This window comes from Lithobates pipiens, unplaced genomic scaffold, assembly GCF_037356315.1.
Source record: "Lithobates pipiens isolate NorthernLeopardFrog02 unplaced genomic scaffold, aLitPip1_a1.2 Scaffold_27, whole genome shotgun sequence".
Taxonomy (NCBI): domain Eukaryota; kingdom Metazoa; phylum Chordata; class Amphibia; order Anura; family Ranidae; genus Lithobates; species Lithobates pipiens.
In genome coordinates this window covers 21,397,034-21,411,752 of record NW_027507788.1, presented here as the reverse complement: position 1 = coordinate 21,411,752, position 14,719 = coordinate 21,397,034, and the positions used below count along the sequence as shown (strand labels likewise).

The 14,719-nt window shown below is 43.1% G+C and overlaps 1 protein-coding gene across 1 annotated transcript in view; it reads right to left on the bottom strand.

Annotated features, from left to right (window-relative positions):
- Positions 1 to 14,487, bottom strand: part of LOC143933383 (sialic acid-binding Ig-like lectin 14) — a 41,390-nt gene extending 26,903 nt beyond the window's left edge. Inside the window, exons 1-3 of the mRNA XM_077456250.1 lie at positions 14,312 to 14,487; positions 5,891 to 5,940; positions 5,377 to 5,476 (exon numbers count right to left, since the gene is read on the bottom strand). Coding sequence (XP_077312376.1) covers positions 5,377 to 5,449 — 73 coding nt within the window. The 5' untranslated portion in view covers positions 5,450 to 5,476; positions 5,891 to 5,940; positions 14,312 to 14,487. The remainder of the gene's footprint in view (positions 1 to 5,376; positions 5,477 to 5,890; positions 5,941 to 14,311) is intronic.
- Between the last annotated feature and the right edge of the window lie 232 nt (positions 14,488 to 14,719).

Sequence of the window (14,719 nt, the reverse complement as noted above, 5' to 3'; positions counted from 1 at the left end):
TGCTAAAAAAAAAAACAGACAGGGATCAATAATCCCCTTCCGTCGGGGTTGATCTAATCGGAGGACCCATAGAGTAGAGAGCTGCGTCCATGTCCGCTCTGCATGGACCTGTCATCCGCCTGCTCTGCTCATTGTGGCCCATGACCGGTTACCAAGCCGCTTAAGTGGCCCTCGCTCTTCAAAAGGTTGGACACCCCTGCACTATAACTACTATGTACTATACTACTAGCAAGCTTGACCATCCCTGTTTTTTCTATGCCCCCTCAGTCAGTATTAATACTTTGCAGAGACAGAGCTTAAGAAAAGTTCATTAGATTCAACATTTGTATCTTATTGCAGAATTAAGATACCCCTGGATGGTGCCAAGTCAGCAGGAGACCATACTGTCTAATAAGACTGGGTCTAGGGAGGTACAGTGCCTTGCAAAAGTATTAACCCCACCTTGGCATTTTTCGTGTTTTGTTGCCTCAAAACCTCAAATTAACATCCCATTCCTCCTTGCAAAACGGCTCATTCAAGTTGGATGGATTGCGCTTGTGAACAGCAATCTTTAAGGCAGATTTTCTATTGGATTGTTATCTGGGCTTGGACTAGGTCATTCCAACACATTTACATGATTCCCCTTAAACCACTCAAGTGTGCCTTAAGCAGTGTGTGTTGGGGTCATTGTCCTGCTGGAAGGTGAACCTCCATCCTAACCTCAAATCGCACACCGAGTGGTACAGAAAAAAGAAAAAAACGAGGAGAAACAGGGTTCTCCAAAAGGAGTCACCGCGCTGGTCGGGACCCCCGTGAGTTCGGTCGCCGGACCCACGGACTCGATCGCCGCGGGCATACCCACGATCGTCTCACGGGACGGCTGAATGGAGGAAATGCCGTGTAAACAGCATTTCTCCATTCTACCTAGCAACTAGTGACGCTGATCTCTGCTCCATGTGATTGGAGCAGAGATCAGTGTTCACAAAACGAAAGCCCAACCCCTCCACAGTTAGTAACACACCCCTAGGAACACTTAACCCCTACACTGCCACCCACTGGTTAACCCCTTCACTGCCAGTGTCATTTACACAGGAATGACTGTATTTATATAGCGGTGATTACTGTATAAATGACAATGGTCCCAAAAATGTGTCAAAAATGTCCGATGGGTCCCCCACAATGTCGCAGTCACAATAAAAATCGCTGATCGCCGCCATTACTAGTAAAAAAAAAAAATCATAAAAAATTATTAATAAAAATGCTATAAAACTATCCCTATTTTGTAAACGCTATAACTTTTGCGCAAACCAATCAATAATCGCTTATTGCGATTTTTTTAACAAAAATATGTAGAAGAATACGTATCGGCCTAAACTGAGGGAAAAAAACGTTTTTTTATATATTTTTGGGGGATATTTATTATAACAAAAAGTAAAAAATAATGCGTTTTTTTCAAAATTGTCGCTCCAAGACGTATTTTTGTTTATAGCGCAAAAAATAAAAACCGCAGGGGTGATCAAATACCACCAAAAGAAAGCTCTATTTGTGGGAAAAAAAGGACGTCAATTTTGTTTTAGAACCATGTCGCATGACCGCGCAATTGTCAGTTAAAGCAACGCAGTGCCGAATCGCAAAAAGTGGTCTGGTCTTTGACCAGCAAAATGGTCCGGTCTGTAAGTGGTTAAAAAAATATGACAATGTTGTCACACCTATTGTAGAATGACCTCCATTTGGATATTTTTATATAGTGTCTTGTTATCGTTTTTGTGGCTTATCTCTATGAGAGTAATTCTGTTACTATCCTCTCATGTTGCAGTCGTATATATAGGCTGAATGTCCAGCATGAATGGAGGATAGGGCGACATCTAGTGATCAAAATTAATGATTCCGTTCCGAACGGTCTATTTATACCAGCCTCTAATGACTCCTCCTTGCTCTAAAAACCGACGGCAATTGGTCGGTGAAACGCGGCAGAGGTGACGTCAGTACGCAACGACGGCCCCGCGCGATTTTCGACCCGGTGTGTCTTCACACAGCCTGACCGACGAACGCCATATATTCGTTACAAAGGACGGTAAAAGCGATATGTTAAACGGCAAGAGAATCGACTGTTTTCCATTTAAAGAGATCGTTTCATGGGCTGGAAATACACGAAGGACTGGAGAACATGCAAGGCAGTTATTGCTGTATCGAGGTATTGGGGTAGAGGAATGCACAGGAGGGATGGATGTGTGACCCAGCAATGATAATGAGCTCATTGATCCTGAACAAATAATTGCTCCTCCTAAAAACAATATATTCCTAGTGCTGAGTACTCCCCCACATATGAACTGCATGCTAATGAGTAAAGAAACAAGCAGCCCATATTCACTTTACTGTCATGTATAACTTGATACCTATGGAAAATACCATCAGTAACGAGAAATTCTGAATGATACACACCCGGTCAATTAACCATTCACCCACTCAAAATACGCCAGGAGTACTTTATCAGAACGATTATCTGAACCCAATAGAGTGCTTATATGGATACCATGACTACACGGGGATAATATTAGAAGATAATTTATGGCAAGTGTGGTGTGTATGGGATGGATGTAGTCGCAGCGCCGTTTGTTTGTTTGTTTTTAATAGGTGTGACAACGGTGTCATATTTTTTTTTTAATGAGTCTGTGTTTGAATACTCCCTTTTTGCTTGGAATTTGTACTAATTTGTATAATCGGTGGTTTTGTTACAATTAAAATTAAATTCAATTTTTTTTTGCATTTACGCATGTGTTCTATGGTGACTCCTTATGGAGAACCCTGTTTCTCCTAGTTTTTTCTTTATGCTTTTTTGTGTCACCCGAACTACATTCTTTTCTTTATGATATGAAATTGTAGTATCTGCAACATTTAAATTATATTTATGGTTGATTCAGGCTATTTTCGTTATTTTTTTTCAGAGTGGTACAGGTTTTGCTCAAGAATATCCCTGTAATATCCCTGTATTTAGCACCGTCCATCTTTCCCTCAACTCCGACCAGTTTCCCAGTCCCGACTGCGGAAAAACATCCCCACAGCATGATGCTGCCACCACCATGCTTCACAGTGGGGATGGTGTTCTTTGGGTGATGTGATGTGTTGGGTTTGTGCCAGACATAGCGTTTTCTTTGATGGCCAAAAAGTTCAATTTAGCACCTTCCTCCATACATTTTGGGATTCTCCCACATGCCTTTTCGCAAACTCAAAATGTGCCATTTTGTTTTTTGCTGAAAGTAATGGCTTTCTTCTGGCCACTCTGCCATAAAGCCCAACTTTATGAAGAGTGCGGCTTATTGTCATCCTATGTACAGATACTCCAGTCTCTGGTGTGGATCTCTGCAGCTCCTCCAGGGTTACCTTAGGTCTCTGTGCTGCCTCTCTTATTAATGCTCCCCTTGCTCGGTCCATGAGATTTGGTGTGCAGCCGTCTCTTGGCAGGTTTGCTGTTGTGCCATGTTCTTTCCATTTGGTTATGATAGATTTGATGGAGCTCCTACGGATCATCAAAGATTTGGATAATTTTTTATAACCTAACCCTGACTTGTACTTCTCAACAACATTGTCCCTTACTTGTTTGGAGAGTTCCTTGGTCTTCATGGCAGTGTTTGGTTAGTGGTGCCTCTTTCTTAGGTGTTTCAGCCTCTGGGGCCTTTCAAAAAGGTGTGTATATGTAATGACAGATCATGTGACACTTAGATCACACACAGGTGGACATCATTTCACTAATTATGTGACTTCTGAAGGTAATTGGTTACACCAGAGCTTTTTATGGGCTTCATAACAAAGGGGTTGTGTACATACGCACATGCCAATTATCAGTTTCTGAAAAATAGTTTTATGTATTTATTTTTCTAATTTTACTTCACCAACTTATGCCGCGTACACATGACCGGACTTTCCAGCAGAAAAGGTCAGACGGAATAATTCCGTCAGATATTCCGATCGTGTGTGGGATGATCCGATCGTTTTTCACAAATGAATTCTAACGGACCTATAAATAGAACTTTTAAATCTTAAAAAGATTTAAAGACTTTTAAATCTTTCTGACAGAATCAATTCTTATCGGGAAAACCGTTCGTCTGTATGCTGGTCCGACGGACCAAATACGATACAAGGGCAGCTATTGGCTATTGGCTAATGGCTATTGAACTTCCTTTTCTAGTCCCGTCGTACGCCATCTTTGGTACGTTCATGTTTGGGCAAGTCCGTTCGTTTGGGAACTCTGTCGGAACTCCGTCAGGAAGACCATCGGACCTTTTCTGGTCCGGTTGTGTGTATGCGCCATTAGACTATTGTGTTCTGATCCATCGTATATAATTCAGATTAAAAAAAAAAACATTGAAATAAAGGCTGTAATGTAACAAAATAGGTAATAAGCCAAGGGGGTTGGGGTGAAAACTTTTGCAAGGCACTGTATGTCAATGCATAAAGAGCCATTTTAAGCAAAACTGATTTTTGATGGTCAAGAAAATCTTCCCAGCGGAGAAAGAAATAAAAACCTGACAGAAGTTCTAAGCCTTCCCCATTCAATTCAAATCTAAAAATAAAAGTTTTAGCTGGAAATAAACTTTAATGCCTGACTTCACACTCCCCACTCACTAGTCCCCAGTCCACTAGCTGTATTTAGTGCTTTATTTATTTTATACTTACATTTCCAAATTGTGTTCAGCTTGGACACCTGACTTGTGGGTTCCTCTTCCTGCTCGGATTTTCTACCAGTATAGGGTGGTTCTTAATTATGAAGGGTGATGCTCACATAATGAGGTCAGCGCCACTTTCTCCACCAATACACTGTGGGTGCAAGGTGCAGCGTTGGCATGCCATTGAGAATCCCATCCAAGACGTACTCAATGTGCGTCTTCAGTTTTCTGGGATGAATGACATCCAAACTGAGGACATCTAGTGGACAAAAGGAATTACTGCAGGAGACAGCTCCAGAGAGGAGATGAGTATCACAGTTTTTTATTTTTTTTTACCTCTTGCCGCACCAATCAAAAAGCTCCCTTGCATAGCTCCAGGCACCAATGCTATCCAACATTTGGGGAGTGTTGAATAGTTTTTCCCCTGCTGATCACTGTGGCTTCTTCCTGTTGCTACAACACTACAGAAACAGCAGATGACAGGAGGAACCAAATCAAGCAGTGGAGGTCCAGTTTTTATTCCATTATTTTGTTTTTCTTAATGACAGGGACTCTTAACATTGTCACTTTTTGTAGGTGAATGTATACACAACCATAGGGATACTGCTAACTGGCTGCATAAAAAGTAATAATAATAATAATAATAATTGGACTTGGATCTCATTTCATATTGTACTCTTGAATTATTTTTCAGCAATGCAAAGCCAGACATCAACACACACGTTATACTCACCGCTCCACAGATGGGATATAAAAAGGAGGATGTGGTAATAGCTCAGGTGATAGCTACTTCTTTTTACTTTCATATTAGAAAGTTGTAGACAATCCCGTTCCTAGAATATAATAAAATTGTCACTAACAGGTGATTACTTCAAGATTATATTGTGCAATAGCAGAACCTGACACCCTCATACCTTTTGTGTCTTCTCCTTCCCTACATAATGATAATTAATAGCACATTGTATTTTGGATCAAAGCCCAGGTCAGCCAAGACATTTTCAGGAACAGGTCTTGCCTTGAAAAGTTAGATTAATTGGAAGGCAAAAGGTATGGAGGCATTTAAAGGTATTCTATTCACAAAAAGAATGTTGAGTTGTTGAGATTGTACTGGGGTTGTATAATATTGATAACGTAGAGAAACAGTATAAAAATAAATCTAAAGTTTGATCTTTGAACATACAAGGAACAAAACCAATATATTTGTAAAATGCCAAAAGGTCCAACCCACATTTAGACTATAAGTTTACCTCCAGAGATAAAATAGCCTTCGACCTTCAAGGATTGTGCAATATTGACACTGTAGAAAACAAAAAAAAAGTGTTCTATAGTATAATTTTTAAACATACAAGAAATAAAAACAATATATTTGGCAAATACCAAAAGATACAGTACATAAGTTTCTAGTGGCGCTTGGGGCAAAACCTTTTTTGGCATTTTTTGAATAGATTGCGGAAGGCTCAGAATCCCTGAAAGGTTCTTTCTAGGGAATTTTCCCCTTAATTACTTTCTCAGTAAAAACTGTTTAATGTGAAGACAGATCTCCTCACTAGACAGTAAAAATCTTATCCCTTGTACACACAGTCGGACAGAATGGACGGAAAAAATGTCCGATCGGACCGTGTTGTCGGATAATCCGACTGTGTGTGGGCTCCATCAGACTGTTTCCGTCGGAATATCCGACGGACAAAGTTTTAGAGCTGGGCTATAAAACTTTCCGACAACATGATCCGATCGGACTTTGCCTGATTGTGTGTAAAGAATTCCAATCAGACAAAGTGCCATGCATGCTCAGATCAAATTCCTAGACCAAAGCTATTGGCTACTAGCCTGAACGTAGTCCCGTCGTAACGAAATAACGTCATCACGTTATGTACAATCAGATTTTCCGACAACTTTGTCCGACCGTGTGTATGCAACACAAGTTTCGGCCAAAATCCGTCAGACAAAATCCGACAGATTTTGTTGTCGGAATGTCCGACCGTGTGTACAAGGGCTTACAGAAGTTATCACCTTCCAGACTCTAGATCCATGGAACTCTGTGGTTCCTCCAGAGGTTGCTAGGGGTTCCTTGAGCAATGAGCAATGTCTGCCCCTCAGATAAGTTCCCACTGACACCAGTGATGTTTTCAGCTATTTATAGGGTTATTCTTCCCAATGACCACAAGTGTAAGGAGCATTCTTCCCACTGACCTTCACACTAATGTATCATGAGCTGTAGAGATAGTAATTTTTATCAGGGTTTCCTTGAGACCAAAAAGCTATTCTAAGCCCCTGTACACACGGCCGGACATTCTGCCAACCAAATCCGTCGGATTTTGTCCGTCGGATTGTGTCCGAAACTGTTGCATACACACGGTCGGACAAAGTTGTCGAAAAATCCGGACTTTTCTGAAAGTGATGACGACGGGACTACGTTCAGGCTAGTAGCCAATAGCTTTGATGTAGGAATTTGATCTGAGCATGCGTGGCACTTTGTCCGATCGGAATTCTCTACACATGATCGGAGTATGTCCGATCGGACCAGTTTGTCGGAAAATATTTCCAACAAGTTGGAAAATTTGGTCCGACGGATATTCCGACAGAAACAGTCCGATGCATACCACACACAGTCGGATTATCCGACAACACGGTCCGATAGGACACATTCCGACGGATTCTCCGAACGTGTGTACGGGGGCTAAGGGTTCCTCTATGTTGAAAAGGTTGAGATAGTCTGCTCTAGATAAATGTTCTTTCCTTGTTGAAGTTGTGCTTATTAAGGAGATTTTACTGCCTTTCTATCATGGAAATCATGTAGGAGATGACGGGACATGTCTACAACATGGGTGCATATTGAAATAAGAAGATATATATTGCAGAGGGATACTAGCAAGTGACAAGATGAAAAAGAGAGAAGTGGACTATGATTGTGTGGAGGAATCTGTGATATCAGAAAAAACAAAACAAAATTTAATAAAAATAAGTGCTCAAAAAATGAACTCTGTATAAGATATGTAAGTATGCCTAAATATAATAGGTATCAAAAGGTGGATATAGCACGTACCTGAGTATGGCATCCCTCTGCTATCCTATGTTTTCCACCATCTCCGTGTCCCTACCATCCTTGGCCCAGGCCTTTTATTTATGTATACATATCTTTATGCCAGTACTCATTGACTTTACTTTACTACTTTAGATGCCTGACAAACATACTTATGTTTATAGCCTATACTCTTTATGGACTAATGAGGTCTCTAGGGATACATCAGTACTAGGGATGAGCTTCGTGTTCGAGTCGAACGTACGTTCGACTCGAACATTGGCTGTTCGTGCGTTCGGCGAATTCCGAACGTTTTGGCCGTTCGCGTCAAAATTCGAGTGACGCGCGCGCGGACCACAATGCACTGCGTTGGCGCAGTGCATTGCTGCCCGATGATTGGCCAAGCATGCACTGTGACCCCACATGCTTGGCCAATCGCAGCGCCGGCAGCGAGGAGAGCCATGATTGGCCACAGGCAGGATGCCTGTGGCCAATCATAGCTCAGGCTGTGTAGTGCACGCCCCACACTATATAAGGCCGCCTTTAAGGCGGCCTCCTGTAGTGTGTTACTTTGCATCTGAAGCAGTGGGTGTTCTGTGTACCTTCAACACAGTACACACCAATCATTTTTGGCTGATTTCCTATCTTGCTGCTGTGTAGTGGTTGTTGTCTGTGCCCTGACTGCAGTATACACCACTATATTCACCTCACCTATATAGCTAGTGATCTAGCTTTAACCACTTAACAACTGCCCTTTGCCGATTAACGGCTTCAGGGCGGTTGTTTAACTCAGAGAGGCCGTTAATTAACGGCCTCCCAGAATTCTGCTCTCGCGTGCCCCGAGGTGTGCGCACTCGAGAGCATCCGTGACCGCCGGGTCCACAGGACCCGGCGCATCACGGTAAACGGGCACTCATAGCGGCCGTTTACCACGTGATTGCTCCGTCAAATGACGGAGTGATCACTTGGAAACAAACCGGCGTCATGTTATGACGCCTGTTCCTCCCTCCCCTTTCTGTACCGATCGGTACAGCGGAGGGGAAAGAGATCGGTGTCAGCAGCGATGTGGGCTGCATCTGCAGTGCCCACATCGCTGCTCACCGAATTTAACCCCTCAATTCCCTGCCAATACTCTGCAATACCAGTGCATACTCTGCAGTACCCTGCCATTACTCTGCAGTACCCTGCCATTACTCTGCAGTACCCCGCCATTACTCTGCAGTACCCCCCATTACTCTGCAGTAACCCCCATTACTCTGCAGTACCCCCCAATACTCTGCAGTACCCCCCAATACTCTGCAGTACCCGCCATTACTCTGCAGTACCCGCCATTACTCTGCAGTACCCCCAATACTCTGCAGTACCCTGCTATTACTCTGTAGTACCCCGCCAATACCCCGCCAATACTCTGTAATACCCTGCCATAAATTGCCATACCCAGCCATACTCAGAGATACCCAGCCATACTCGGTGATACCCTGAAATACCCAGCCATAGACGCCCCCCACCCCTCACCGCCCTCCGGTGCTTCTACCAACTCGCCAGTACCATCAAAGCCAGAATCTTTTTTTTATTTTTTATTTCAGGCTTCCCAGCCTAGAGGTGAGATGTGGGGTCATATTGACCCCCCAGATTTCACTGTAAAGAGGACCTGTCATCCCATATTCCTATTACAAGGGATGTTTACATTTCTTGTAATAGGAATAAAAGTGATCAAAAATATATTTTGGGGGAAAAAAATTTCAAACTAAAATAAATAAAGTAAAATGAACAATAAAAAAATAAAATAAAAATTAAAGCGCCCATGTCCCCATGTGCTCGCATGTGCCACACATGTGAGGTATCGCCGAGAATGTTAGAGCGAGAGCAATAATTCTAGTCCTAGACCTCCTCTGCAACTCAAAACATGTAACCAGTAAAAAAATATTTAAAGCGTCGCCTATGGGGATTTTTTAAGTAGCGACGTTTGGCGCCATTCCACGGGCATGTGCAATTTTGAAGAGTGACATGTTTGATATCTATTTACTCAGCATAACTTCATCTTTCACTTTATGCAAACATTGGGCTAACAAGTGGTTAATAATAGAGCTTGCAGTCAGTAGTGTTAGGAGATAGTGCGTGCTGTCTGCGTGCTCTGTACCCAGTACATACCGCTATAATATAGGGCAGGCCCCTACTTTCAAACATCCAACTTATAAACATCTCCTACTTGCAAACGCAAGGAGACAGCAGCAAGTGAGATGAAAAAAGATGGACGACAAAACAAATTATACAGGGGTGATAACCCTTCCCTATGTTTTCCAAAAAGCTTAAAGATAGTTTTTTTGACTGGAGCTACACTTTTTAAAAATGTACCGGTTGAAAATGACAAACAGATTCAACTTAACACAACAAACCCACACAGTCCCTGTCTTGTTTGCACCGCCTGTATACTGCCGTTCTGAGTATATAGGGCCTGGGGGCCACACGCATTTCCTTTTTTTAATATGGGTACGGGGTTCCCCTTAATATGTGTACAAGACCCAAATAGGCTGGTAATGGGCAGGGAGGGCTACCCATGCCATGTTTCTCAAGGATTTTCAACCATATTGCAGGAACCAGATATAACATTAAAACCGCAAGCAGTTTTAAATGGTGTTATTTCCGTTTAATGTCATTTTGTGCAGGGACTGTTCTAAACACGGGAAACACGTGGCACTTCACAGGCATACTACAGACACCCCCCAGGCACCATATTTAAAGGAATATTTCACTTTTTTTTTTTTCACTTTAATCGTCATTAAAATCAGTGCTCCCGCCAAAACGGTAGTTTTTAAAACTTTTTTTTGCATTGACCCATGTCCCCTGAGGCAGGAGGCAGGTCGCCAAACCCTTTTTAGGACACTATCTTGCATATTAGCCGTTAAAATTAGCACTTTCCATTTCGAACGTTCGAGTCCCATAGACTTCAATGGGGTTCTAACGTTCGTACCGAACGCCGGGGTCGTTCGCAAGTTCTGGTGCGAACCGAACCGGGGGGTGTTCGGCTCATCCCTAATCAGTACACTACTATTACACAATCACAGTCCACCTCTCTCTCCTCTCCTAACTTGTCACCTGTTAGTATCCCTGTTAGCTATCCTATGTTTCTAACCATCTCCATGTCCCTACCATCTTTGGCCCAGGCCTTTCATTCATATATACATATCTTTATGCTAATACTTATTGATTCTACTTCGTTACTTTAGATGCCTGACAAACATATTTATGTTCACAGCCTATACTCTTTATGGACTAATGAGGTCTCTAGGGATACATCACTACCCCCATACCATGCCTGCTCTCCGTTTGGCCCTTGGTGGAGTCCCATCTGACTCCGTCCCCTCAGCCCCCTGGTGAGGCACCTGCTGCCGCCATCTTGGAGCTGCACACCTGTAGCCATGGTCAAGCTCAGTGGTGAGTATGGGGACCCACAACCCCTCCTACCCTATGTCTTTATAAGTAATACAGTGCCATATTGCCAAATATATACTTTTTCATCCTAGGCACATTGTTACACACATCCACCCCTGAAGAGAGAGCTGGATCTCATGAAATGCGTCAGGTAGCATGATGCCTGTGTACTATGACTGCGAATACATCTACCGTATCTACTCGAGTATAGGCCGACCCGAATATAAGCCGAGGCCCCCAATTTACCACAAAAAAACTGGGAAACTCATTGACTCGTGTATAAGCCGAGGGTGAGACATGCCTGTCCATCCCTGTGTGTCCGTCCATCCCTGTGTGTGTGCAGCCTTGTGTGTCCGTCCATCCCTGTGTGTTCGTCCATCCCTGTGTGTCCGTCCATCCCTGTGTGTCCGTCCATCCCTGTGTGTGCAGCCTTGTGTGTCCGTCCATCCCTGTGTGTCCGTCCATCCCTGTGTGTCCAGCCTACCTGTGTCCTGAGCCTGCGTCCCGAGCCTGTGTGCTTCTGCCATGCCAGGATCGCCGCTCTTCTCGTCTGACAGACGGCGTCGGCGCCTCGGTGGCCATTCCACTGTTCAAAAGCCGCGCCTCCGTCTGTGATAGGCGGAACACTCAATTTCCCAGCAGTCTGTGTTCCGCCTATCATGGACATCCTCTCATCCTCGTCCGTAGTATGAGGATGAGCGGATGTCCGTGATAGGCGGACCACTGACTGCTGGGAAATTGAGTGTTCCGCCTATCACAGACAGGGAGGCGCGGCTTTTGAATTGTAGAATGGCCGCTGTCTGTCTGCTCGACACGCTGATCGGGCAGGCAGACAGCGATGACTCGAGTATAAGCCGAGGGGGGCACTTTCAGCCTCAAAAAAGAGGCTGAAAATTTTGGCTTATACTCGAGTATATACGGTACCAATATTCCTTGTTTATGTATCTTTTTTTAAATTGGCAACTGTTGGTGATATCTATGCATGTAAACAATTTTACTTGAATAAACCATATACTGTATTTACTACTGTTACTGTTTTGTTTACTGACGGAGACCGTACCCACTTCATTTAAAGTCCTTGTTTTATTATATGTTACAGGGATGGAAGTGGGTTACTGGGGACACTAGACCTTTCCCCTTTTTTCTTCATGCTTAAAAAACAGGGCTTACATAAACCTCCTCCGCTTTACCATCTACTGTTCCTGTGATGCCTGTGATACTGGTATGATGCCAAATAAAGATACAAAGGAGTGCAGCAAATTCTGGAATTTTTTCTTTTTGTGTGCTGTCACAGACAGGCTATGCAGCACCCTGGTGATAGACAAGCAGTGTGGAGTGAGTAATGGTTCACCTGGAGCTGCATTCATTTCTTTCTGCTATCCCGGATCCAGGGCCGCTGTTAGAAATCATGGGGCCCCATACAGCCTACCTGACGGGGCCCCATTGACCCCGCCCACAACCCATCCTGGCTCCGCCCATAACCCCACCCCTGCCTCCACGCTGTCAGGGCAGGAGGCAGGAGCTGGAACATTTAACATTTACAGCGCCCCACCAATCATAACTGCATCTGAATGGGAGAGATGTCAGTGTTTTGACATCTGTGCCCATTCAGTTTGTGTCTTCATACGGAGCTTTCAATCAGGTCTGCATGAAAAAGGACCTAATTGCAAAGCTTGGGTGAAAGGTTATGAAAGGAGAGTGGTTTGGGGGTGGTAAAAATGCAGCTTGGCTATGTATTTTTACTGTCCCTTCCCCCATCACATGTGTAAAAGTAGCATCTCACTATGTGCTCATGGTCATTATCATTATGATGATCAGAGCACAGCAGGTGCTGTGTGGCTCTGTCAGTGTAACATGACTGTGTGATGCTGACTTTGTTATGGCTGTGCTGAGTTATAGTCTGTAACACACAGTACAGTCATATATCAGGAAAGTCAGCACCACACAGTCATGTTACACTGACAGAGCCATACAGCACCTACTGTGCCCTGATCATCATAATGATAATAACCATGAGCACACAGAGTCTAGGGACTGCACATGCTACAATAGTGTGACCTGTCAGTGTGTGTGTGTGTGTGCAGGGGACTGCTTGCCTGTGCACCACTGCCTTTGTCCAGATTACTCCTGCTGCTCTGTCTGTCTCAGCCATCCCAGTGATAAGTCCCTCAAGCTGCAGCACTTACTGGATGAAGGGAGCCGTATAACAGTAATATCCATCCGCCGGAGAGGCATACAGTGAGCAGGAAGAACTTTAGTTTGTGCAGGTATACTGAGAACAGCATGCGGCACAGCATTGTATCCCTGCACCCGAAAATAGAAAAAAAGTCCCTCTTCTGCTTTCACCTCCTGGGCCCCTCTGGTAACCTGATGGGGCCCAGGAAATGAATATATATTCCTTATATATGTTAGTAATCAAGTGGGTGCAGGTTAATATAGTTATTTCGTTTTTTTTTTTTTTTTTTTTTTTTTTTTTTTTAGCTAGAAGTTAAAAGCTGCTCGGGCCCCCCCTGCTGGCCGGGCCCGGTACAACAGGGCTGGTTGTACTGCCCTATCAGCGGCCCTGCCCGGATCTATGGACCATCTCTTTAGGTATCAGGTCTTATAAGCTTTTCTATATAAATTCCTTGGTGATTTTTTTTTTTTTCAGGGTCATTGCTCAACCCTCCCTATTTGCACAGATTCGGGATTGGCACGCAGAATGTGATAGCACAAGTACATAGCTCTAGTTGTCTGTACAAATTGGCTAATTAAGAAAGAAGGTATTTAACCTACCAGCCCGTCATTGGAGTGTGAGAGGAAACCCACACCAACACAGAAAGAACATGCAAACTCCATGCAGATAGTGTACTGGCAAAGATTCAGACTAAGGACCCCATTGCTGAAAGGCATACGTGCTAATTTCACTAAACCATTGTTCTGCCCGAAAGGTTGTAAAAAGAGTGGTGAAAGAAGTGAAATATGATAGGAGGACAAGAAATTATTGAAAAAAATATAATAAAAAACTGGACTGGAGGAAACTTTGCAGGTCAGAGCTTTTAGCAGTTTAATTATGTGGCGGTGAAGGAGCTGATGGTGAGAAGAGTGTTAGAAGAGTAAAAGGAAAGTGGATGAGTTGTGCCTATTTATTGGTAAGAGACAGATAGGAGATACCATAGACAAGATGGTACACTGCTCTTTTATAAAATATAATATTATGTTCTATATGTCTCATTACCTGCTATTGTTCAACGTGGTCTTCTCTTCCACAATTCTTTCCGTGTCGATGTCTTTTTGTTTTGTTTTTTTTTGTTTCGTTTCTTCCTTTATTAATCATTCCATTTCATTTCATTCCTTCATTGAGGTTATTTATACTCTGCTTCTACTTCTTCCGTACATCTGGTATATCTGAATCTTTTTTTGAGATGCTCGGTTCTTTGAGATTAAACAGGAAACTGAAGTCTTTTGACTAATTCCTCATTTCTGATGAACAAGATGTCCTCACTGAGTTATGTCAGTTGTTTATGTATTCTACTTGTAATCCTATTATACTATTAGAATCATTATTTTATATAATTCAAAATTATATATATATATATATATATATATATATATATATATATATTAGGGCTGTGGAAATTAAAGA